This window comes from Ochotona princeps, chromosome Y, assembly GCF_030435755.1.
Source record: "Ochotona princeps isolate mOchPri1 chromosome Y, mOchPri1.hap1, whole genome shotgun sequence".
Classification (NCBI taxonomy): Eukaryota; Metazoa; Chordata; class Mammalia; order Lagomorpha; family Ochotonidae; genus Ochotona; species Ochotona princeps.
Window position 1 is genome coordinate 1,281,496 of NC_080866.1, and position 24,737 is coordinate 1,306,232.

Below are 24,737 nucleotides of genomic sequence, written 5' to 3' on the forward strand. Positions count from 1 at the left end.
TTATAGAACAGCAGACACACACACACACCAAGGGTTGTGTACAAGCAAACTGCGGGATTCTGAACAAGACTGGAAGGATGTATCTATGGTGATGTGCTGGTTGTGAAATTACATTGTACTTTGGCAAGAAGTTACCCCTGAGCAAAGCTGACAAAGAACCTGGAAGAGTTCGCTCTCACTTTGGACAACTGCTTGTGAATCTGTGTTCTGAATAGAAATTTCAGGGTTCCGAAGGAGGTGGCTCTGCTGAAGTCAGGAGAGCCACTGCCAATCGCCCGCCTTCTCCACTTGCAGGGTTAACCAAGAAGACCACTCAGCTTCCTTACTACCCCAATGGGAAGGAGCTGAAGAACAAGAAATCTGTGTTTCACCGAGAGTGGGAAACTTGTTCTCAAGACACACCGGAATAGAAGCAGTTTAACTGAAGCACACGCTGCGGAAGCTGCAAACGCTTGCCTTTTAATCGCAGCAAAATCGCCTCTATTTTCTTGTAATTAAATTCCAAGCTGAGATTTTTTTTTTCTATATTCAAGTTTAAATGCCAACATTACAGGAACTACGTCCAGGCTGTTACCATCATACCTGGGATGGAATTCATTAGCGTTTAGTCTTGTTATTATATTTACAATATTGATGGACACTAGTGAATATGAGAGTGGGAGCTAAATATTTCTGAATGTTTAACAACAGTTAACAGAGGAATTCATGGCTCTTTAGTATAAGGATGACATTAAACCACATGGCTGGTGATTATGTAGACGTGTGTGGGCACAGCATGACCCAGAGAGGAAAAATTGTCTCAACTTCTAATCAGCCTTGTGAGCATTGTTATGTGTCTCTGGATAGTTCATGAACTTGGCCCAGGTTAGGTAAGAAAATAAAATGGCCACTTGAAGCAGGTCATTCCTTGCCACAGGCACAGTTCTGGGTCAGAGCCTGCCCCCCACCCAATGCCCCAGGCCCACCTTCTGAGGTCTCAATCCGTCCAAGTCAGCTCAGTGGCTGAGATCGCCTGGCATTCCAACTGGTGCTTTTTCTAGCATATCTGTAATAGCTTGGAATCTCCACTTCTCAGGCAGAAAGCCTATCTGTTGTGGCTGTTGTGTAACTGGTTCTGCTCGCTGAGCCATCTGACACGCCTACTTCGTCAGGCTGTGTGAGGGCACTTCCAATAGTTCATGCAAAACACCATGAAGAGATACGTTTATCTTTTAAGCTTTTTGAAATCTGTGCATAAGAGGAATCTTTAAAAATTCTGCAGAAAATGTGTACTATCACAAAGTATACCCGTGTTTCAAATTGTTTGCACCCCAATAAACATCTTGTAATTCCATTTTCTCATGAGTCTTTTGAAGTATCTTTGTACAATAAGATTCAGACAAGGACTTGCTGTTAAAATCCTAGCATAATGCAATATTCTTGAGAAAACAATGAGTGAAAATTGAGAGGCAGTCAGCAAATGAGTGGGACTGGACTCTTCAAAATACCAGTGATGTGAAAGACACAAATGAGAAGGGCAGACTTTCTAGCTGAAAAGGAAACAAGAGAGTTGGTACCAGCATGCACTGCATGACCCTAGATTGGATCCCAAATGGTGCAACAGACGGCAAATACCTCAAAGCCACCACTGTGGAAACTAATCTGGACCTATACTGGACAGAGGTCGTGTGTCTGGGTCTAACTTTCCATGTGTAGTCACATACCAGGAAGCATTTAGATAGGGGATCCCCAGGTCAAGAAGGAAATGCATGCCCGCAGACATGTGCATGGGGAGGCGGGGGGAGTGTTTATGCTTACACACAGAGAAGCTAATGTGGCAAATCAACCAACATATTAAGGTGATGCAACTTTTCTGTAAGCTGGCAAATTATCAAGCTGTACTCATAATGCAGGAATAAAAATGACTAAATGGATATAAAAATGGCATACACTTTCACAGGCTAATTTCATTAAAATAGGAAACTGTTGTTGAGTGTGAACCTGGTACGGACTTTGCTGAGGGCAGCAGGAGATATACTAACACGCAAGTCGATCGAGGCGCTGATTTTCCTTGAAGAAAACGTGAGCTCCTCATTGTGGACAGCATCCTGCCTGACAGGCCGTGGCCATCCGGCGGCCCAGCCCTCGCCAGGGCAGCTTCAGGCAATGTGTCCAGTGGGTCAGCTATTCTGTCTTCAGTGCGCGGAATCTTCTCAGCCGCAAGCACTGTTGCCGAGAAGAGATTCCTCTACAACCTGTGTTTCTTGAACATGGCAATGTTAGGAACAGCAGCGAGGAGTACCACTTTGGGAAAAACTGTTCTTTAATAAAATGTAAGCCAAGGGCCCGGTGGCGTGGCCTAGCGGCTAAAGTCCTCGCCTTGAAAGCCCCGGGATCCCATATGGGCGCCGGTTCTAATCCCGGCAGCTCCACTTCCCATCCAGCTCCCTGCTTGTGGCCTGGGAAAGCAGTGGAGGACGGCCCAATGCATTGGGACCCTGCACCCGCGTGGGAGACCCGGAAGAGGTTCCTGGTTCCCGGCTTCGGATCGGCGCAGCATCAGCTGTTGCGGCTCACTTGGGGAGTGAATCATCGGATGGAAGATCTTCCTCTCTGTCTCCTCCTCCTCTGTATATCTGACTTTGTAATAAAATAAATAAATCTTTAAAAAAAAAAATAAAATGTAAGCCAAGAAAAGACTAGATGTGCGCTGAAAATCCCAAACTTTTAAAGAATTTAGGGAATGTTAAAAGCATTGAGGCTTAAATATCCAAGGTGCACAGACAAGTTCACTTATTTTAAGGAGTCAGAGTGGATTATATGTTGGTATAGACAGATAAAAGATAGGTGATTGATAGATGCTAGAAGGAAGACAGCTGGTATATAAACATATTAGGTGTGTGAGAATATCTATGCATACTCAATTATATTATGAATACATACAGACCGATGGTATATAAGCAGGTAGTATTTTTTGGGTATGGAAATACTTTTCCCTTAAAATGATTCATTGTATAAATATTTTAAATTTTTATCTTTAAATAGCTTTTTAAGTATGTATAACATACTTCTTCAAGTCTTCTAAGAAGTACTTCCAACATTTTTAATATCAGAGTTCACCATCATAGCAAGAAATGAGAAATAATCTAAGTATCTAACAATGTGAAAATAGTTAAGGAATACGATAGAACTATTTGAAAGGTGAGTCTCGAAAGGTTTAAAACTTAGAAAATCACACCCTACCGTGGGGGTGGTAACCCAAGAGGGAAGAGTCCCCTATTTCCCTCCCAGGCCACTTCCACTCCCAGATTATGCACTCTTCAGGTGGTTCTGTGGTTTAATTGGACAGAACTGGCCCTCCAGTGTCAGCTTCTGCCAGCTTCTGCTGTGGCTAAGCCCCAACAACCCTCACCCACTCTAATTGTAGATTGCACCAGTAGGAACAATCAGTCCAGCCTGGCTTTTCCCTGATCTGGTCCACATGAGGCCCACAGGTGTTGTAGCCCTGCCTGGTAGGGTCTGCCCCCATCCCAGCTCAGGCTCTCCAGTGGGAGTAGCTGTCCAGCAAGGGAACCACCCCTTCTTCCCCTACCGGTTCTGCCCCCTCCCTTCCTGGTTCTCACGTGTGCTGGTTGGGTGCTGCAGTCACATCTGGCACAGGCAACCTCACCTTGGCATTCCATATTGTGCACTGGTTTTGTTGCGACCAAACCTGGCTCGACCCACACTCTGTTCCGGTGTTCGGATTTGCCAGTGGATGACGTGAACTGGTTCAGCCTGGTCTGCCCCCGATCCATGCCAATGGGACAAGGTTTTAATACCCATTGACATGTATGAGAGCAGAAGGGGATATGGGACAGACTGGACCAGTGTGCTACACATACTGGCAAACCAGGGTAGGGGGCACGCCTGGTTGGGGTTATTGTGGGTCGCTCTGACTAGGCTGGGCTGCAGCCCCCACTGGTTGATGTGAGGGCCAAGTATGTGCTGGGCAGAACCAGGCTGGATGCAAACACTCATTGGTTCCAGTGGAAAACAGGGATGGAAACAGAACCAACCCAGCAACTGCAACCACCAGCTGATCGGGGCAATGGACTGTGCCGGGCCCTGTGCTTACTAGTACATACAAGAATCTGGTTTGGGAACACCTCACACAAAGTTTCTTCTGGGATCCCCCCAATCGAGCTTTCGGTCTCTGAACGCTAAACATCAAAAGACAGAGGGCAGAACAAGTCAATCAACCACCTCAGCTATATGTTGGCAATGAAAAGACTGGGCAACTGGAGACTCTATGATGGACTATGTCAATCAGTGGATTCTCCAATGACCGCATCGTGCTTGGAGTGGTGAGAGTGGCAATAATACAGTTCTGTGGAACTATCAAAACCACCCTGCCGGCTCTACCTTCAGACCAGAGATGGTCTACCCAAGAAACTGATGAACTTATCTGGACAATAAGATGCCGGACTTTTTGCCTGGTATATGCTTGCATTGAAAGAATCTCAACTGAATTTGAACTGTGGTAATGCAACAAGGTGGAGGAATCCACCATTGGGGGGTGGAATCACAGTGCCCATAAAAGTGTGTCACATAATGCAATGTAATCCAAAAAAATAAAATACATAAGAAAAAAAACTTAGAAAATCATTAAAATGGGGTTTTTAGGGAAAGTGGGCATCACATATACTTTTATAATAGAGCATCTATGTGGGAAAGACAGATAAAATGCACATGATAATACTAAAATTACACCAAAAGAAACCACTAAAGCCTAAACAGTAAAAATTTACTAACAAACATTATATTCATCCACAGATATTTATCTTAATATTGAGGTGCCTTGCCAGGAACGTTGCCTAACCAGCTATTCTAAAGTAGTAGCTTTCCACCATCAGTTCTTACCCTAAACCTCTTAATCTTTCTTCTTATCCCTTCAAAGAGTTAGTCCAAAATACATATTATGAAAAAATGATGAATGAATTTCTAAAATTTTTGCACCAAAAGAAACTTGCCGTTTAATTATGCTTTTCTACTTGTAGGCCCCTTATTTATTTATGTATTGATTATTTCTCATTGCCCCCACCAACACTTGAATGTTACAAGCACACGCATCTTGGCTGTCTCTCACACTTCCACAGTGCTTGCACATCATGGAAGATGAGTAAAAAACGTGTTGAATCAATTGAGTGGTCATCTAAGAGTGCATCAAATATGACATACATTATAAAAATTATACTATCGGGGGAGTAAGATATCCTAGATTGAGTAAAAACGAAGTTACTTGAGTTAGTAGTTAAGAGTCCCAAACTTCAAATGAAACAATCTCATAAAAAGCAGATGATTAGTCTGAAGGTCTAAATATGACTTCAGTGAAGGTAGGACTGGACAGGAATTTAGAGATTGGCTTGTGCCTAATAGAGTACTTCATGCAGAAATCATAAGACATCACCAGCCCACTGCAATGCTCAAGATCTGGACCATCAGCTTAATTCTGATGAATGGTGTCCTAGGAACCAGGTCAGGGTTTGGCTTCCCCCACCCCCAGCACATGCGTACACACACACACACACACACACACACACACACACACCATTTAATTGGGAGGTATAGAAATGATTTAAGGGATCCATGTTGCACAGTTTCAGAGCATTGATGTTCCCTCAAGTCACAGTTTGAATATTCTTAACACAGAGCTCAGACATTCAGCAAGATCACAGTTGCCCAAAGAGAACATACTCAGGAGCACTTCATTCAAGCCCGAATGTTCTCTCATAGGAGCCTCTCCACTCTTCCCTCCTTGGCGTTTCATTATTACTAACAGCTCAAATGGCTCCTATATGGTTTCAATTCAATCCTTTCTCCAAAACAATTTTTCATCTTTAACTTCTTTTTAAAAAAGGATATTTATTGGAAAGGCAGATTTACAGAGAGAAGGGGAGATAGAGACAAAGATCTTCCACCTTACTGGTTCACTCCCTAAATGGCTGCAACAACCAAAGTGAGGAATCAGGAGCCAGGAGCTTCTTCTGGATCTTTCAGGCAGGTACAGGGTCCCAAAGACCCGGGCCTTCCTTTGCTGCTTTCCCAGGCCATAAGCAGGAAGCTGGATGGGAAATAGAGCAGCTGAAACACAAACAAGTGCCCATATGTGATCCCGGCACTTGCAAGGGGAGGATCGAGCCATTGAGCCATTGTACTGGGCCATATTTTTTCTTATGGCTATTTATTTGGATGTCAGTTTTGAGAAATTTTCTATTCATTCCCCTTACAAATATTTCTATTGAACCTATATTATTCCTTTATTGAATTAGTAAGAGAACTCTATACATATTGAACTGTAAAAACCATCTGAGATGATTCTGCCCTTTAATATTTGGGGAGGATTGAATTGAACTTTCTTCTATGTCTTTTGGGATATCCTATACCTTCTCCAAGATTTGTGGAGATTCTTCAGGAGTTCATATTTTCCTTGTCACAGCTCATAGAAAGAGAGGTGCCACACCACACGGAACAGTCCAGTTTACAAACACACCAGGTCTTGCATGTTTACTGCAGTACTGCTCATACTAGTCAAGATACGGAATCAACCTAGGTGTCCATCAACCTAGATATCCATGAATGGACAAAGGAAAAGTGGCATATATACATAATGAAAGATTATCCATGCATAAAGATCAAAATTCTGTGATTGTCACTAGCATGGATATACTAAAAAATGTTATGTTAGATGAAATCTGTCCCCCAGCTATAGGCAACTGCCAAGGTTGACTTATCTCTAGGCAATTGTCAGACTTCTGGGAGAAACTCAGCCAAGGATGATGGGCATTTTCTGGCCTGGTTAATACCAAATTTGTGTTAACGCTGCCATGTGCCAGCATAGTTGCCTATTCTGTTCAATTTTTCTTTTAAAAAAGATATGTGGACAATAAGATGCTGGACTCTATGTTTGGTATATGCTTGCAATGGGGGAATCTCAACTGAACTTGAGCTGTGGTTATGCAACAAGGTGGAGGAATCCACCATGGTGGGAGGGTTTGGGGAGGGGTGGGGAGAACCCAAGTACCTATGAAACTGTGTCACATAATACAATGTAATTAATGAATTAAAAATAATAAGTAAATTCAAAAAAAAAAAAGATATGTGGGGAAGGTGGGGAATGCTAGGCCAGGCCACGTCAACCTGGCCTCCACATGGTGGCTGAAGATTGCACTTGGAAGGGAGTCTGGGGAATGTGTTGGAATGGGAGGGGCTGAGAGCATGTTGACCAAGGAGGAATGACTTCTAGTGACTTCCACAGGCTGGGCCACTGCACTTGCAGGTAGACACGGGAGCTGAGATGGAGTGATTTGGAGGGGGAAACAGGAGGGCATGTCTGGGTCACGCCAAGGCACCTGCCCACATAGGAGACCTGAACTAGGTTGAATAGCATCTCCTGCTGCCCACTGGCACACGTAAAAGCTGGGGTAGAGAGGCATGCCTAGCTGGGCTAGGCTACAGCACCTGCCTGCAAGTGTTGGAGCAGGGGCAGGCCATGTCAGGCTGGACTGCAATACATACCAGAACACGAGAGAAACAGATCTGGGGCAAATTCTGTAGCAGAACTGTGAGCTCACCTCTGTGAGACTGCAGCACCTGCCAGTTTGTGCAAAAAGTTGGGAGCGCTCTGACAGGCCCAGCCAGGCTGGAACACAGAACTCAAGGAGAGGCGCTCACCTGACACTTGCTGGCGCTGGAGCCAGGAGGAGGCCAGGCTGGCTTAGGCTGCATTTGCGGTGGTAATTTTTAATATTTATCGCTTGGCTTTTTGTGCAATAACTCATGTCAATAAGTCAGACGAAAAGACAATTAGTTCAAAAAATAGCACTCTTTTGTATTAAGCAATGCTTTGCAATAGGCATCCCAAAAAACTATCACAAATGTAAAAAATTAGAATTGTTTTACAGTTACATAATTACATATTGAAATGTGTATATACTATACATGAGTGTTAATATATAATATAAAACTGGAAAGTGAACAAAAACCAGGTCTTTACAAGAAGTCTTTTTAAGACTAAAACCAGTGGAAAACTCTTCAAAATTAATAGAAGTTTCTAAACAAGGATAAATGATTTTATTTACATGCAGAAAATGTAGGAGTACTATTTAAAAATACACAACTCCTTAGTAATCTTATGGGCAATACAATCAGAAAAAATTAACAATCCATTCACCAATATTTTCAAGTAAGAAATACGTATTAATAAATAAATTTATAAATCTGAAGCTTATTCTATAGTTTTTATGCAATCTATTAACTTTGGTAACTTTGTTAATGGATTGCTAAATCGGTGATTCATTTGGTGATCAATTTGTTAACCTCGTAATTAGTTTTTAAAATTTTATTTCAGAACAACTAATGTAATTCTTATGGCCTTAAATCAATATACAGCAACACAACAAAAGGAAAAACTTTCACACTTAATATTTTACCACATCAGCAACAAAAACCACACACAAAAGTTGGTCAAACATTTATACTTTGTCACTACCCTACAAAGACAAGGACAGTGTTGTCATTCATTCCCCCTTAAGGAAATTCTGCAGATGTAAAATATAGAAGCAAATTGAGCCACAGGTCTAGAAATAGGCATTAAGAAAACTTCTCTTTAAGTCAATCATCTGCAATAGTGACGATTTGCTGGATAAACATAAGATCAATATTTTTTCTTTTCTGAAATATACAGTTTTTCCAGTTGCTTGACACTCTGTTCTTGGAAGGTTGCATAGAATAGCTTTAAGTCGACAGTTTTGACGAAATAGTGACAAAATCAGTGGCACAGGTTTTTCCTGAAAAGCAGAAAAATGTCACACCATATTCGTAGAAGTCTATCAAGATGAGGATGATAACGGAGGCACCTAAAAAAAGGGGCAGATTATTTTTTTAATGATATAAATCCTAAAGAACTTTTTGTTGTTCATGACTCAAAACACTTATGCATTAATTTCAAAGGAAACACAAAACTAAATAACTTTAGCCAGTTTCCTAAGATTCCTAATGTTATCTTAATTTTTTTTGTGATTCATCATCTATTAAAATCATTGTCTGTGCTAATATAGAGATTCGTTGAAAGCATTACAATGTGTCTCTAAATGCCAATGTCCATGAATTTTCATGCATGAATATTGTATACGTTAACATTACATGAGATTAACTTGAGGCAAAACTGCATTTAACAAATACAATCAGCTCTAGAAACAACACGTTACAAAAACATTTATTTCTCCCAGTAATTACTGCAGAATCAAAATAAGTTCACTTTTATAAAATTTATTGGTGAGGTCAAACGTCATAAATGTTATGACAACATTTTAAAAGTGAACTGTGATGTTAAAAATGTAGGGATTCTAACCGATATTGTGCTCACAGATGTGACTTACTAGTGTAAACTGGTCATAGACTTGCATCAGGTCCTCCATTTTGTACTGTTCTAGCACCACAAAGTTTTCCAGATTTCCACTTATTTTTCGTGCACAATCTTGGCAATGTACAACATGGGTCTTTTGAGCATGGTTCTCATCGGTGACAAAAAGCAGATTAAACACTTCCACCTATTTTACAAGAGAAAAAGCAGTGACCATAAATGGCTGACTTCACACCACCGTGAAAGAAAAGTTTGAATAAATGTAGTGTGACTGCTTAAAAAAAAATCTGGAAACTGATATGAAATAAGGAAACTGTCCTATTTCAGGAACAAAAAAAAAAATGTAAATATATTTATGAACATTAACATAGTGACAAGCAGTAGGCACCTCCTATAAGCAGAGAGATTGAAGAATTGCAAAATTCATGCAGGATTGTAGACACAATTGTGGAATATCCTAGGTACTTTCAAATATACACACACTTCTTTATAGCACCATAACCTAATCAAAATCTATTTGATCTGATAGTAAACCATTCTCTTGAGTTCATATAATATCAAAACAGTGAATTTCACAATTTATGATTAGCATTTAATCTCTCAGTTAACATTATCTAGCAAGTTTTTATTTTTTTCAATATAACTATCTGAAGTTATCTGTGAACAGTGTCATTGAACTACAGACTTTATAAGGTTTTCAATAATATTATAGTGAACAAAAAACAATTAGGAGTTTTCTGTTGTGGGCTAAGGAGTTGATTAGTACTCGCTAGTGTAGTGTTTAATTAAAATCTTTGAAGACTATTTGAGTAACATCTAAGTCTAATTTTTCACTCCCATCACTAATTTAGATAAATCTCTTTCTCTTTCTTTAAAGCCATAAGTGTTTTTGGTTTTTAAGCATTCAGAATTTGGAGATATTTAAATATATGTAATGAGAAATGCTGGGGGAAAGACCCAAATTTACACATGAGATTCACGTTTATTTTATGTAAATGACCTATCATTTTAAACAATTTAAACCAGTGTTGCTTTGACTACCATCTAGGAGTGGAATTAATAATTAATAATCCTAGACCCGGCGGCGTGGCCTAGCGGCTAAAGTCCTCGCCTTGAAAGCCCCGGGATCCCATATGGGCGCCGGTTCTAATCCCGGCAGCTCCACTTCCCACCCAGCTCCCTGCTTGTGGCCTGGGAAAGCAGTCGAGGACGGCCTGAGGCCTTGGGACCCTGCACCCGTGTGGGAGACCTGGAAGAGGCTCCTGGCTCCTGGCTTCGGATCAGTGCAGCACTGGCCATTGCGCTCACTTGGGGAGTGAATCATCGGACGGAAGATTTTCCTCTCTGTCTCTCCTCCTCTCTGCATATCTGACTTTGTAATAAAATGAATAAATTTTTGAAAAAAAATAATTAATAATCCTGTGGAGTTCTCCAGTTGTGACACAATGTAGCTGCTCAGTTAGATTTAAACATACTAGATTCAGAGAAGATACACGCAACAGCACATTATGAAATTAAACTATTTAACATACGGATCCAGCTGGCCTCCAATAAGCTAAATAAAGCATGCTGGCATTTGCGCATACGTGAAAAATTTTATTCACCTAAAATTAAACATAAAATCAAAAATAAAATTAAACATTTTAACTGCCTCTCAGTACTAAGAGTTACTTGCCTCACAGGTGCTGCAGTAATGAGCGGGTTCGTCGTCCATCCGGCCCTGCCATTTAACCTCCTTTCCTGCTGCAGTGAGAGCTTCTCTCAACACCTGACATTGCTTTAAAACTTTCAGCAGACAGTATCTGTTGGGGAGAGGTGGGAGAACTAATTAAACTCGACATTAATTAGACATTGATAATTAGACATTCTAAACATGAGATATATATAATGACGACTGAGGGCCATATTCTCAGTACAGTTCAATTGCAGCCTGAAAGGTGAACATGCGATATAATTGCTGCCTCAGTTTCCCCGATATAATCTTGAGCCATTGGTGCCTCACTTTCCATCCAGGCACCTGAAAGGAAGTGGAGAGCAGCTCGTGTCCTGGCATCCTTGCATAGTACGTCAGGAAACTGTGATAAAGTTCAAGGTCCTGACTTCAACCTCGGCCATTGTCACCGTTTACAAAGTGAACAAGTAAATGCATTACCTCTTTGTTTGTTCGTCCCTCTTTTTAAGTCTATCCTTAACATAAACAGCCATTATTTTCTTTTTTAACAGAGAGCAATAACTTGGAATTAGCATAAAGTGTCAATTGGTTGGACCACTGCCTACGAGCCCCGGGATCCCATATGGGCACTGGTTCTAATCCCGGCAGCTCCACTTCCCATCCAGCTCCCTGCTTGTGGCCTGGGAAAGCAGTGGAGGACGGCCCAAAGCCTTGGCACCCTGCACCTGTGTGGGAGACCTGGAAGAGGTTCCTGGCTCCTGGCTTCAGACTGGCGCAGTACTGGCCATTGCAGTCACTTGGGGAGTGAATCATCGGACGGAAGATCTTCCTCTCTGTCTCTCCTCCTCTGTGTCTATATTTAACTTAGTAATAAAAATAAATAAATGTTACAAAAAATAAAGATTTTTCCTGTTTTTTCTTCCACTATTTTCATTTTCCTAGAAGGTGGACTGGAACATTCATTCATTGGAAAGTTACAGTGGCAGAAAGAGACAGCTGGTCGACTGCCCAAAAGTCTTGGACTGTCACATTGGGTCGGGCTGAGGTCAGGAGCCAGAAACTCAAGCTGAATGTCCAATATGTATTGCATATCGATCAACCTAAAAGAGTCAAATTAAGAACCTGAAGGCTTTCTTACAAACATTAAAGCAAGAGAAAAAAAAAAACATGCTTTACCCAAAAAATCTGAAGACAAAGTGCAATCAAACGATGCTTAACGTGAAGTAGAACAGGTTCATTCAAAGCAAGCCATAATAATTTTTAAAAATAAAATAAAATAAAATAATTAAAACATAATTGAATAAATTTAATTAATTAAATAATTTTTTTAAAGGGCAAAAACAGTTTGAGACAGTCAAATCTTTTTGCTTTTGGCTTCATGGAGGATCAAAGAACGATGACGCCTCATGATTCCAGCATTCTGAAAAACTGAGCTGACATTTTATGTGTAGAAAAAGAAACAGGTCAGCACTGTGGAGAAGCAGCTTAAAGCACCCACCTGCAACAATGATATTCAGAGTGGGTATTAATTCATGTTGAGCTTGGTGCACTTCTGATTCAATACCTGCTAATCTGTGTCAGCTTGTATTTCTGCACCAATGTGGAAGACTTGACTGAAGCTGAGACAGCACATCAAGTACTTCATGATAAAAAAAACACTTTAGGAAATTGGGTATCGAAGGGACAGCAACAAACAAGGCAGTATGTGATAAACTCACAGTCGGCATTATACGGAATGGGGAAAAGTTGAAAGCATTGAAACTAAGATTCACAATGGACAAGCACAACACAGTAGCGGGAATTTCACACTGACCCATGTGGTATGAAAAACAAAAGTAATGAATTTGGACATAAGGAAATCAAATTATTATTGTAGCTGCTATGATTTAGACAGAGGAAAACCTACAGGCTCCACTAACAAACTGCTAGAATTCACAAGAACTTCGTGAAGTTAGAGGATACAAACTCAGGCTGCAAATGTTAACAACTTCTGTCCACACAAATAATTCCATGGCTGAGATGTAACTTGTAAGATCACTACAGTTCACCACAGACACAAAAACAATCAAAATTACAAAGATTAAAGAAATAGAAGACACACAAAAAAGGGAAGAACTAGTATTACAGTGTGCAAACTAAACAAAGCTGATTGCTGAATGAATGTAATCACAATCAAGACATCAAGAACATTTTGCTCAAATCTGGAAAAAATTAGTATAAAAGACACTGAATGGGCAAAGGAATCTTGAACAGAAAAAAGAGAGTGGCACCTCACTATCAAGATTTCAAAATACACAACAAGGCACTTTTTATTCACAGTCTGTCTGATACTGCTACACCAATAGAACAGGCTATAAATCCCATATGCCAATTCATTTGCAACCAACTAATAATCTTTGATAACAAAGCTCAAATTAATACCCAGATAAAGGATAATCTCCAATAAATTGTGCTGGGAAAATTGGATCTGCATGTGTAGAAGTATTCTAAATTATTTACTACATTAGAATCTTCACCTTCCATCCATGAGAATCCCATATGGGCACCATTTTGTATCCCAGTGGCCCCGCTTACCATCCAGCTCCCTGGCTTCGGATTGGCTCAGTTCTGGCCACTTGGGAAGTGAATCAGTGGATAGATGATATTTCCCTCAGTATCTCTTGCTCTCTGTGAATCAGCCCTTCCAACAAAAATACACAAACAAAAAAGTAAAACTTTTTATTTCTTTTTGCGGGAAAGTCAGATATACTGGGAAGAGCAGAGGAAGACCTTTCATCCGCTGATTCACTCCCCAAGTACCAGGGCAGACCCCAAAAGACATAAATCCTGAAAAAAAAATCCCATGCTGGGAGAATGGGGGCAAAAATAAATGTACAAGTTTACAGAGGTTATAGATAACAATAGAAAAAAAAAAAAAAAAAAAAAAAAAAAAAAAAAAAGGAAAAGAGACTAAGAACTCTAGTGTAGACTGAAAACAAATATTAAACCAGGTACTGCCACTGTGGCAAAACAGGTAAAACAGGTGCCAGTTCGGGATGCTGCAGTGGGAATCCAACTTTCTGCTAACGTGCCTGGAAAAGCAGTGAAGAGGACCACATTATTAGGGTCCTGTGCCCACATAGCAAACTTCTGAACCTTTAACTCATGCTTCAGATTCTCTCTGCTCCAGGCATTTGAAGGGTAAAATGATGGTAGAAGATCTTTCCTGCCCTTTCTCTATGTAATTGTGCTTTCAAATGAATGTCCAAAAATCAATGTACACGAGACAAGATAGGAAATGATCCCGTTTCTCCAACAGGTGGTGAGTACAAATGAAAATATGCCATGTATACTTCATGGACTAATACTCAGCCGTGAAAAACAATGAAACATTGCCTTTTTTTCAAAAAGATAAATATCATGTTTTCCCTGATACGTAGTAATTAATTTAGAATACAGAAAAACTAAAGGAATGAAACAGATATCTTGTGAAATAATTATCATTTTACCTATTGTTCATACTTTTGTGGTTCTGTGGTCTTCCTGGTGTGGTGATTATTATGGCTGTGGTGAATTAAGCCTGTCATTACAGAGTACATAAAAGTTGATGAAAAGAAGGTAGGTAATGGACACAGACTTCGGGAGAGTGTTGGCAGGATAAGGAACTACATCAAGGAAATAAATCTATTCTGTTAATATTTATAAGAACAAAAAGAAAGCAGTTGCCCTTCCAAATATCACCGCTAGCCATTCTTAATAAAAAGCAGAAAGCTTTTTTCATTTTTTTCCTTAAAGAGTCATCAAATTGAAATGAAAGCTCAGTCAACCATAAAACAAATGCATAAATTACTCTCATGAATATAAGCATATGAACATACATTATGTTTCACTGTAATTAATGATGGTGCACATTATAATATTATTACAAAGATTACAAATTTTTTTTAAAAAATGCACAACTTAAAAAGATGAAAAATGTGAGTATGAAAATATCAAGAAAGAGTGTACTAGCTTCACAATACTCAAACAGCAAAGATTAAGTTCAAGATATTTTATGAATGGGAACCACAATGAAATCCCTAGCAGAAACAGAAGCAAGATAAAATCAAGAAAATAAAAAAAGAAAGTAACAAAAACAAACTCAGACACTAAATATGTTAAACTAGATAGGATATTGTGAGCAAATAGGTTCCCGTGCAATGGCTCAGTGGCTAAATCCTCCGCTTGAACGCCCCGGGATCCCATAGAATCGCTGGTTCTAATCCCGGCAGCTCCACTTCCCATCCAGCTCCCTGCTTGTGGCCTGGGAAAGCAGTCGAGGACGGCCCAAAGCCTTGGGACCCTGCACCCGTGTGGGAGACCTGGAAGAGGTTCCAGGTTCCAGGCTTCGTATTGGTGCAGCTCCAGTTGTTATAGCTCCTTGAAGAATGAAAGACCTGATGGAAGATCTTCCTCTCTGTCTCTCCTTCTCTCTGTAAACCTGCTTTCCGATAAAAATAAATTTTTTTTAAGATAACCATAATAACCACAAGCTGAGCTGATCCAAAGCCGGGAACCAGGAACCTCCTCCAGGTCTCCCACGAGGGTGCAGGGTCCCAAGGCTTTGGGCCGTCCTCGACTGCTTTCCCAGGCCACAAGCAGGGAGCTGGATGGGAAGTGGAGCTGCCGGGATTAGAACCGGCGCCCATATGGGATCCCGGGCCAAAGACACATAAACACAAACATCACTGCCATCGTCTGGATGAGTGTTTGATACATAATAGAGACATGATGCCAAATCGTCTAGTTTAAATATGTAAGCTTCTAATGATAACCAGTGCTTATGAGGGTTGGGAAAAGTTACGCAACTAAAAATAATTTCAAGGGAAGACAACATGAACTGTTATTGGAAACGACTCTTGGAAAAATGTAAGGGCAAAAACAAATTTGTGAACAAGTGGTTTAACATCAATGCCTTCCTGTAACGTAAAGATCATGGGTGACTGCCTGTTAAGGAAGACATTTTAGTACCTTGTGGTTACATTTGGTAAGTCTCTTGCATTATCATGTCAATTTCAACAGAATTATATTATGCAATAACAGAGTTACCTTCCCACCTCATCAAAAAGAGAGTATGGCAGTTTTAAACAACACTTACTTAATCATTTCAAAAAGCTTTGGATCTGAGACTTTGATATTCCTTGCTATGTTCCAGGAGAGATGAACCATGGGTACTACTGACTTCACATTTTGTAGTTTGTTCCACTCATACCTTTCCACAGCCAATCTATACTGGCAGGCTGGGAAAAAAAGTTATAAAATAACACAAAGATATGATGATAACCATACGAGGTATATGTTTTCAGTTCTGAAAAACACAACATTGGTCTATGACAATTCCAATTAAAAAATCATGAAAATGCTATAAATACATGCGATTAAACCAGGAACATGATATAAATACATGAGATTGTCGTATGAGGTTCTTTTTCCTTCTGTAATTTCATTCCTCAAAGCTCTCTTGCTTTTCTAAACCCCATTTTGCAAATGCAGAAACTGAGGGGCTGAGAGTATAAAACACTTTAATCCAAGTCAAACAGTAATGATGTTTAGCCATTTTTTAAGTCATGACTTTCTGGCTGCACTGAACATATTCTTTACACATAATGTAACAGGGTTAATATAACAGAGCCACATATCACATGCATCAGTTCCCCATAAAAAACCTTTAAAACAAAACACTGAACTCTAAAATACAAAGATGTATCTTCTAAACTAAAAGAAATCATGTGTTTTTTTTGTTTAAATTTTGTTCTGCAAGATCATATTTTTAAATGTGAATTTAATCAGTGTACTAACAGATGAAATGTTTCTCTTGACACATTCAAAGAACAATTTCCTGATAAAAATAAACTCACTAGGAATCATACTTTAGGAATAAAATTGGTATTAATACCTGTTACAGGACCAACATTCCAAGAAATGTTGTTACACCAGCCAATAGCCTGAACCCAGTATACAGTGCCTGCGTTAATCCATACTAAATCTCCAGGCCTCTGAATAAATCTATAAACAGGAACGTTTGCTTCATAAAGATCTTCAAGGTTCGGCCACCATGAACTCATGAGAAAATTCAAATTATTCCTGAACAAAAGATAAAAAAAGAAATATAATATTTTCATGCAATTTCGTCTGTCTCATGAGATGAAAAGATAATTCAAAATGTCTAAAAAATATTCCCTGTACTTGGTCTATTAAAATATTCCCAGTGAAGCCTGGAATAGCCTAGCCACTAGAGTTCCCACCTTAAATGCCCCAGGATCCCATATGGGCGCCGGTTCTGATCCCGGCAGCTCCACTTCCCATCCAGCTCCCTGCTTGTGGCCTGGGAAAGCAGTGGAGGACGGCCCAAAGCTTTGGGACCCTGTACCCGCATGGGAGACCCGGAAGAAGCTCCTGGCTCTTGGCTTCAGATCAACACAGCACCAGCCCTTGCGGCTGCTTAGGGAGTGAGCCAGCACAAAGTATCTTTCTTCCTCTTTTCTCTCATTCTTTCTGTAGATCTGCCTTTCCAATAAAAGAAATAAAAAGCATATATATTAAAAAATAGATATCTCCCCAGTTAATTCAATGAAAACTTCATCGTAAAGAAGTTTCAATATGTAAGATGAAATTTTGAAAATAATTTCAAATGAGCATTGTCGATTCACCAAAAAGTCATTTAAAGCCTAAACACACTTATCATTGATTCAGTTTCAATAAAGGATGCTTTGATCCATTTTTCGTTTTTTAAAGATTTATTATTTTTTTTTTTTGCAAAGTCAGTCATAGAGAGAGGTCAGAAAGATCTTCTGTCCAATGATCCACTCCCCAAGTGAGCCGCAACGGGTCTATGCACGCCCATCCGATGCCGGGAACCAGGAGCCTCTTCTGGGTCTCCCACACAGGTGCAGGGTCCCAGTGCTCTGGGCCATCCTTGACTGCTTTCCCAGGCCACAAGCAGGGAGCTGGATGGGAAGTGGAGCTGCCGGGATTAGAACCGGCGCCCATATGGGATCCTGGCACTTGCAAGGCGAGGACTTTAGCCGCTAGGCCACGCCGCCGGGCTCTCCTATTTTTTCTTTTTTTTTGGTAAAGATTTACTTATATTTATGGAAAGGCAAATGTACAGTGATGAAAAGAGAAAGAAAGATCTTCCATCTGCTTGTTCACCCTGCAAGTGGCTGTATCTTCCAGTGCAGAGCTGATCCAAAGCCAGAAGTGTCTTCTAGGTCTCCCTTGTGGCTGCAGGGTCCTTAGGTTTTGGGCCATCTTCTAGTGCTTTTCCAGTCCACAACCAGGGATTTAGATGGAAATTGGGGGGCTGTTGGGATTAGAACTGGTGCCCATGTGGGGATCCTGGCAGGTGTTATGTGAGGAATTTAGCCCCTAGGTACTGCACCACGTCCAATTCTTCCTTTTGAATGAAGCTTTTACTACGTAAAATTTGTTTGCCTTCAACCCCACAAATCAACCTTTTCAACAAAATTGCTGCAGCCCAGCCCAGCCTGTCAGGCCCCACCCTCCTTGTCCCGGGTCAGCTCTCACTGTTGCAAATATCAGGTTGTGTCTACGGCCGTACCACTCTGAACACGCCTGATCTCGTCTGATCTCGCAAGCAAAAACGTCAGGTTGATTCCTGACAATGTCTTAACCGGCTGCTTACTGGCATCATATCTTCCACTATACCTCCAAAAAACATGAGAAATAAGAAATCAAATTGCAGAAACTAAAAATTCTGTTGCATAAAAGCTGACCATGACATTATCCAACTCTCTGGGTTTAATCTTTGCCATAATTGTTTTGTAGCTGTGTTAAATGAAGTTCAGATACATACTTTTCACAAAACTCATTTAGAACACCCCAGTAATCTTCAGGTACAACAAACCATTCACAATCACCTGGACCAATATTTATATTAACAGAGCAGAAATTGTTATTTTCTTGGTGACCTGGTAAGTAAAAGGAAAGGGAAGTTATAGCACATGTACTTATGAATAGTTAAAAATAGATGCATAAAACAAAATGACATTCATGAAAAGATACATGAAATTAACACTATTACTACTTCCTCTTATACTCAGCAATCTGGAAAATTAATATAGCAATATAATTGGATGTTTTTGCATAATACATATTTGTAATTCCTCCATCATAGATACATGAATGGCAGTGCCCCTGGCACAGTATTTTAACAATTAAAATTATGGAAAAGCAGTACATTTTAAGGACAAAAAATTGTGTAAAACCTAAGTTGCTTATAAATACATATTATTTAGTATAGTATTCATTTGCAAGTTCTCAAGAAAATATTGCAACATGCTATTCTCAGAGACTTTGTGTACATTTGTTTTATGAACATTTGCAAAAAATGCAGTGTATCTTCATCAATAGAACAATGTCAACACTCTGACAATGCTATTTTTAGAATTGAGCTGTGATAAAAAATCAGGAGAACCACATTTAGTAAATAATGACTTGTCATGGAAATTTCGGTACAGGATTTAAAACAGTTTCAATAAACTGAAGCAAATAAACAGCAAACAAAATTTTCTTAGATGTGAAACTAAAAATATAGTAGGATCATTTTAAAGGCAAGGACAATTTTTGAATGATAACTAAAAGCAAGCTCTTAGACACTGTATCTTGTTATGAAAAATAGTTGAGAAACTGAACAGCCACTTCCAATAATTGCAATATGTAATTGCTTTGGTGATAGATGTACAGTTCCAGTGGCATAATTCAAATTTTAGTGCAAGGACCTTGGGCCTGGGGGTTTAAACATCCTGCAGCCTGCCAGCTGCTGATGGGTCTCAGGACAGGGTGTCTTGCTTAGCCCCAACTCCAGCCACCGCGTGCACGTGACGAGCTGTCCCTGGGCCTGCCTGGGCTCTGGGGGCTGACATTAACTAGCACCCGAGAACCATATCTGGGGGTAGATTCTGTGCGGGATGTGTGGGCCACACCCTGTGGAAATTCTAGCCCCACTGGTTAGCTCAAGAGTTGAGGTGGTGATGGACTAAGCTAGGTATGACCAAGGAGCCTGTCATCAATCACAGGTAAAAGAACCTACAACAGTCTGGACTGGTCAGGCAGCAGCACCCGAAAGTGCAACCTGGATAGGGTGTGGGGTGGCCTGGGCTGCAACGTTCACCAGCTCATACAAGGCCAAATGGGAGGCCAGTCTGAGCCTGGCACTGGTAAAACCCATTGGCATGTATGAGAACTGGGTCTGGGAGTGGATCAAGTGGAGGAACTTGGGAAACTCCCCTGGTGAGTCATAGCTCCCGCTGGTGAACATGTGGTCCAGACCTGGGGGTCCAACAAGCTGGGCAAAGTAGCTCCAACAGTTGGCTATTGTAAATTGGTAATGGAACGGGATGTACTGGGCAGCACTGAGCAAACCTTAGCCCACAAGCAAAACTAGAAACCAGCATGGAGCACAGGTTATGCCGAGATAGGGAAAGCAGAGAGCGTGACACAAAGTCTTGGTACCCTGCACACATGTGGGAGACCTGAAGAGGCTCCTCGCTTGGGATTGACTCAGCTCTGGCTGTTACAGTCACTTGGGGAGTGAGCCAGTGGATGGAAGACCTTTGTCTCTCTGAATCTCTGGAAATCTGCCATTCCAAGAGAAACAAATAAATCCTAAACAAAATAAAACAATTATTTATTCAAAGTTGACTGACAGCGAGACATACACAGTGAACATGAGAGAGATTTTCCATTTGCTGGAGTCCTGAAACAGCCTGTCATGGGCCAGGTTGAAGGCATGAGCCACATTAGTTTTTTACATGGATATCTCAACGCACAAACTTCAACAATTATGTATTGCCTTCAGCAGGGAGCTAGATTTGGAGCAAAGTAGTCAGACTTCAAGCAGCCATTCTGATTTTGGATGCCAGCATTCAACACGTACATAACCCTTGATTTATTCCAACTCTGGCCTCATCATAAAATTTGTGAAGATCCTGTATGTTTGAACTTCATAACTTTTACAGAAAAACAAAACATTTTCGTTAAGTTTTCCACCAACTTTTGAAAGCATACTTATTCAAAAATCATTAAAACATCCTAGGAAAAATAACATGAAGCAATATTCTTGTAACATTAAGCAATACTCTTAGTTGAATTCTGAGTAATTACAAATTCTGACTAATTACTAACTTTGAGATGTGAAAAAACTGACTCTATATATTTATCACATATTTGCTTTAACTATGTTTTCCAGCAATGGAAGATATTGGTTCATAAAAATCACCTGGTGTTCGACTGCCTGGAACTTTCATATATAGCTGAACTGTATTCATGCCCAGTATGGTATGACCAACATGGCTTAAAAGATTTCCCGCTGACACCACACGCACAAAAGCAGGAAGTTTAGTTAGCTCATGTAACTGCATCTTCCACCTAAAGTAAAGTAAAAGTCAAAACTTTTAAAAAAGCTGTGAATATTTTTTTACATTGTGTAAGCTGTAAACATTGTTGGCAATTAATATTTCTCAATAATTTGACCAAAACAAAAAGGCAATTAAATGTTTTTTCAACCTTCAAAGAGAATAAACACCATTCTGTTTAACACTTCCCAACAAAAAACTTAATTCAAATGAACTCATGAATATAACCACAAACAATAACCTTAACAAAGTGTTTTTACTTTTCGTACTTAGAAAATATTATTTTATTCAGTAATAAAAATTTAATTATAAAATCTTGTAAATTAATTTCACCGAGACAAGAGACTGTACTCAAAGCTTTTATATTAAAAAGGAAATGAAAGCAAAAAAAAAAAAAAGAGAGAGAAGAAACGGAGCGTGGAAAAGAAAAGGAATCATTGCTTCAGTTCATGGATACAGGATTGGTACAGGAGGACTTACTTTTTATTATCAGAGAGGTCAATCTTGGTCCCAAATTTAATGGTTTTAAAAGGTCCTTTCCTTCTTTTTCCAGAACTTGAAGAAAGAGAAATTATTAAGTCCAGGTATTAAACACAAAAGTATGGAGTAGATGCTAAAAGTTACTTACTTGTTTGAAAATGATGATTCAGTATCTGAAACGTCTTTATGCTGTATTCTCTTCTCATTTTCTTCCTATAATATCAGCAGAAACGGTTTTTCTCAGTATCTAATGGAACTATAATTCTCATAATAAAGATGAATAATGCATTGCTTTTTTATTTTATTTATATGCATTTATTTATATGAATAGTTTTGTTTGAGAAATCAATTTCTGTAGGTACATTTCACAGAATGTAGCTTCAGTGAAGACGAAGGCACAGCCCTCCACCTGTTCTAGAAGTCACAAAAATTATTATGATGAGCACAACATCAGAGCTGGTACTGTGGCATAGTAGGAAAAGCAAATTCTTTCAGCATTTGGGAAATTCCATACGAGGTGCCAAGGAAAGCAAGAGAAGTTCATTTATGTGGGAGAATCGAAGAAGCTCGTGCTTCATGGGTTTGGACAGGTATAGTTTCAACTGTTGTACACATTTGGGGACTGAACTGGCAGATATATCTGTCTCTTTCAAAAAATTTCTCTAGGTTGAGGTGGGTAAGGGAAGTTAAGCACTGAGAAAAGGAAAAAGAAGGTGAGGAGGGAAAGGGAGAAGGAGGAGTACGAAAAGGATGCAAAGAAGCAGGAAGAAGAGGAAGAGGAAGAAGGTATGATATGAATACTAGCAAAGAAACCTAAACATTAAAGCCATATTTGGGCCCGGCACGGTGTGGTGGCCCCTGGCGGCTAAAGTCCTCGCCTTGAACGCCCCGGGATCCCATATGGGCGCTGGTTCTAATCCCGGCAGCTCCCCTTCCCATCCAGCTCCCTGCTTGTGGCCTGGGAAAGCAGTCAAGGATGGCCCAATGCATTGGGACCCTGCACCCGTGTGGGAGACCCGGAAGAGGTTCCTGGTTCCTGGCTCCGGATTTGCACAGCACCGGCCCTTTGTGGCTCACTTGGGGAGTGAATCATCGGATGGAAGATCTTCCTCTCTGTCTCTCCTCCTCTCTGTGTATATGACTTTGTAATAAAATAAATAAATCTTTGAAAAAAAAGCCATTTTTACCAGAATATCAACAAATATTTTAGAAAAGTTAAAAGCTTAATTACAATTAATTTGTACTCAAATAAGATAATGAAAAAACAAAATGTTTAGTATACAAAGGAGCAGTAGTTGATCATCACTAGTCCCACGTTGGGAGACTTGGATCAAGTTCTTGGCCTCTTAGAAAGGGTAGATAGGAGCTGAACAAGTGAATGAAAAGTGTCTCTCTTTAATCTGCCATTCAAGTTCATAAATTTTAAAAACAAAACAAAAAACCTAGTTTCTTTTAGAAGTGGGAAAGAAAGAAACTGGTCTTTTATTTTGGACTACATGTGACCAAAACAGATCAGAGTTATATCAAAGTGCTGGAACCATAAAAAAAATAGGATATGTAATTCGCAAGTGATTATTTAGATATTAAGATTAAAAAAAAAAAGTAGTTGGACTTCAAAATTGGTGAAATTTGTACATTAAAGAAAAATATTTTTTAATTTTGATAATGTTACACAGTTGATTATGGTACAAAGGGTCAAGGGCTACAAGAAAGTGGGTAAAAACCATTGTTTCCACACTAATATCATTTTTTCCCTTATCTGGGGTCAGGGGAGAAACAAAGGGAAAAGCCCCACCCATCCACCCACCCATCCGCGGTCCCCTAGGTGGGACACGCTCCGAGGATCCTGTTCAAGCAGTTTTGGTAGTTCAACAGGTCTGAACTGCTGCCAATCTCACCGTTCCAATCACGATGAAACCTATTCAGAATCCACTGGCTGACACAGTCTCTTCATGGTTGGGGTTCTGAGATCAGCAGTTCAGTTGGAGGGATCTCCAAAGAAATTTCATCTGAGGTGATCCCAGACCTGATTCTTGTGTGTGCTTGCCAGTACAAGATCCTGCACAGTCCGTCGCCCCAATCAACTTATGCATATGCTGGTTGGTTGCAATTGCTGTGTCAGTTCTGTTTCCAGCCCTGTTTTCTATGTGAAACTATGGGTATGTGATCCAGCCCAACCATAACCATCACACACTCAGCCCTCAACACAAACCTGTGGTAGCTTCAACCTAGTCGGAGCAACCTGCAATAACCCCCACCAGGCCTGCTTCCTACCCTGGTTCCTGTGCTTGCCACTATGTACTTCAGACTGACCTGTCCCGCATCCCATTCAGCTATCATACGTGTCAACAAGCATTGAAGCCTAGTTCAACCTAACCAGCACCACTGTCCAGCCCACACACATACTGGTGGGTGACTTTCTGTCAAACCACCACTTCTCCAGTCCTGGTGTTCATGCTCTCCAGTGAGAATGGTAGCCCAAGAGGGAGGTGCCCACTATTTCCCTACTAGGCAACTCCCAGTTGTGGATTATGCACTGTCCAGGTGGTTCTGCAGTTTAACTTGACAGAATTAGCCCTCAGTTCCAGCATCTGCCAGCTGATGCTACCTCAAAGCCCAGCCATCCCTCACCCACTTTGGATTATGCTTGCACCAGTAGGAACAGTCAGCACAGTCTGGCTTCTCCCTGATCTAACTCAAATGGGGTCCACAGATGTAGCTCTGCCCAGTCTGGTTTACCCCCTTCCAAACTCACACATTTCCCTTGCCCTTGACGCTTCTTCCTTGGTTCTCACATGTGCTGCAGTCA

The 24,737-nt window shown here is 40.4% G+C and overlaps 1 protein-coding gene across 1 annotated transcript in view; it reads right to left on the reverse strand.

Annotated features, from left to right (window-relative positions):
• Positions 1 to 16,166: 16,166 nt before the first annotated feature.
• Positions 16,167 to 24,737, reverse strand: part of LOC131478773 (lysine-specific demethylase 6A-like) — a 94,210-nt gene continuing 85,639 nt past the window's right edge. The window contains 6 exon segments of the mRNA XM_058659345.1: positions 16,167 to 16,312; positions 16,969 to 17,156; positions 18,889 to 19,003; positions 21,313 to 21,461; positions 21,929 to 22,003; positions 22,077 to 22,141. Of these exon segments, the coding sequence (XP_058515328.1) occupies positions 16,167 to 16,312; positions 16,969 to 17,156; positions 18,889 to 19,003; positions 21,313 to 21,461; positions 21,929 to 22,003; positions 22,077 to 22,141 (738 nt within the window).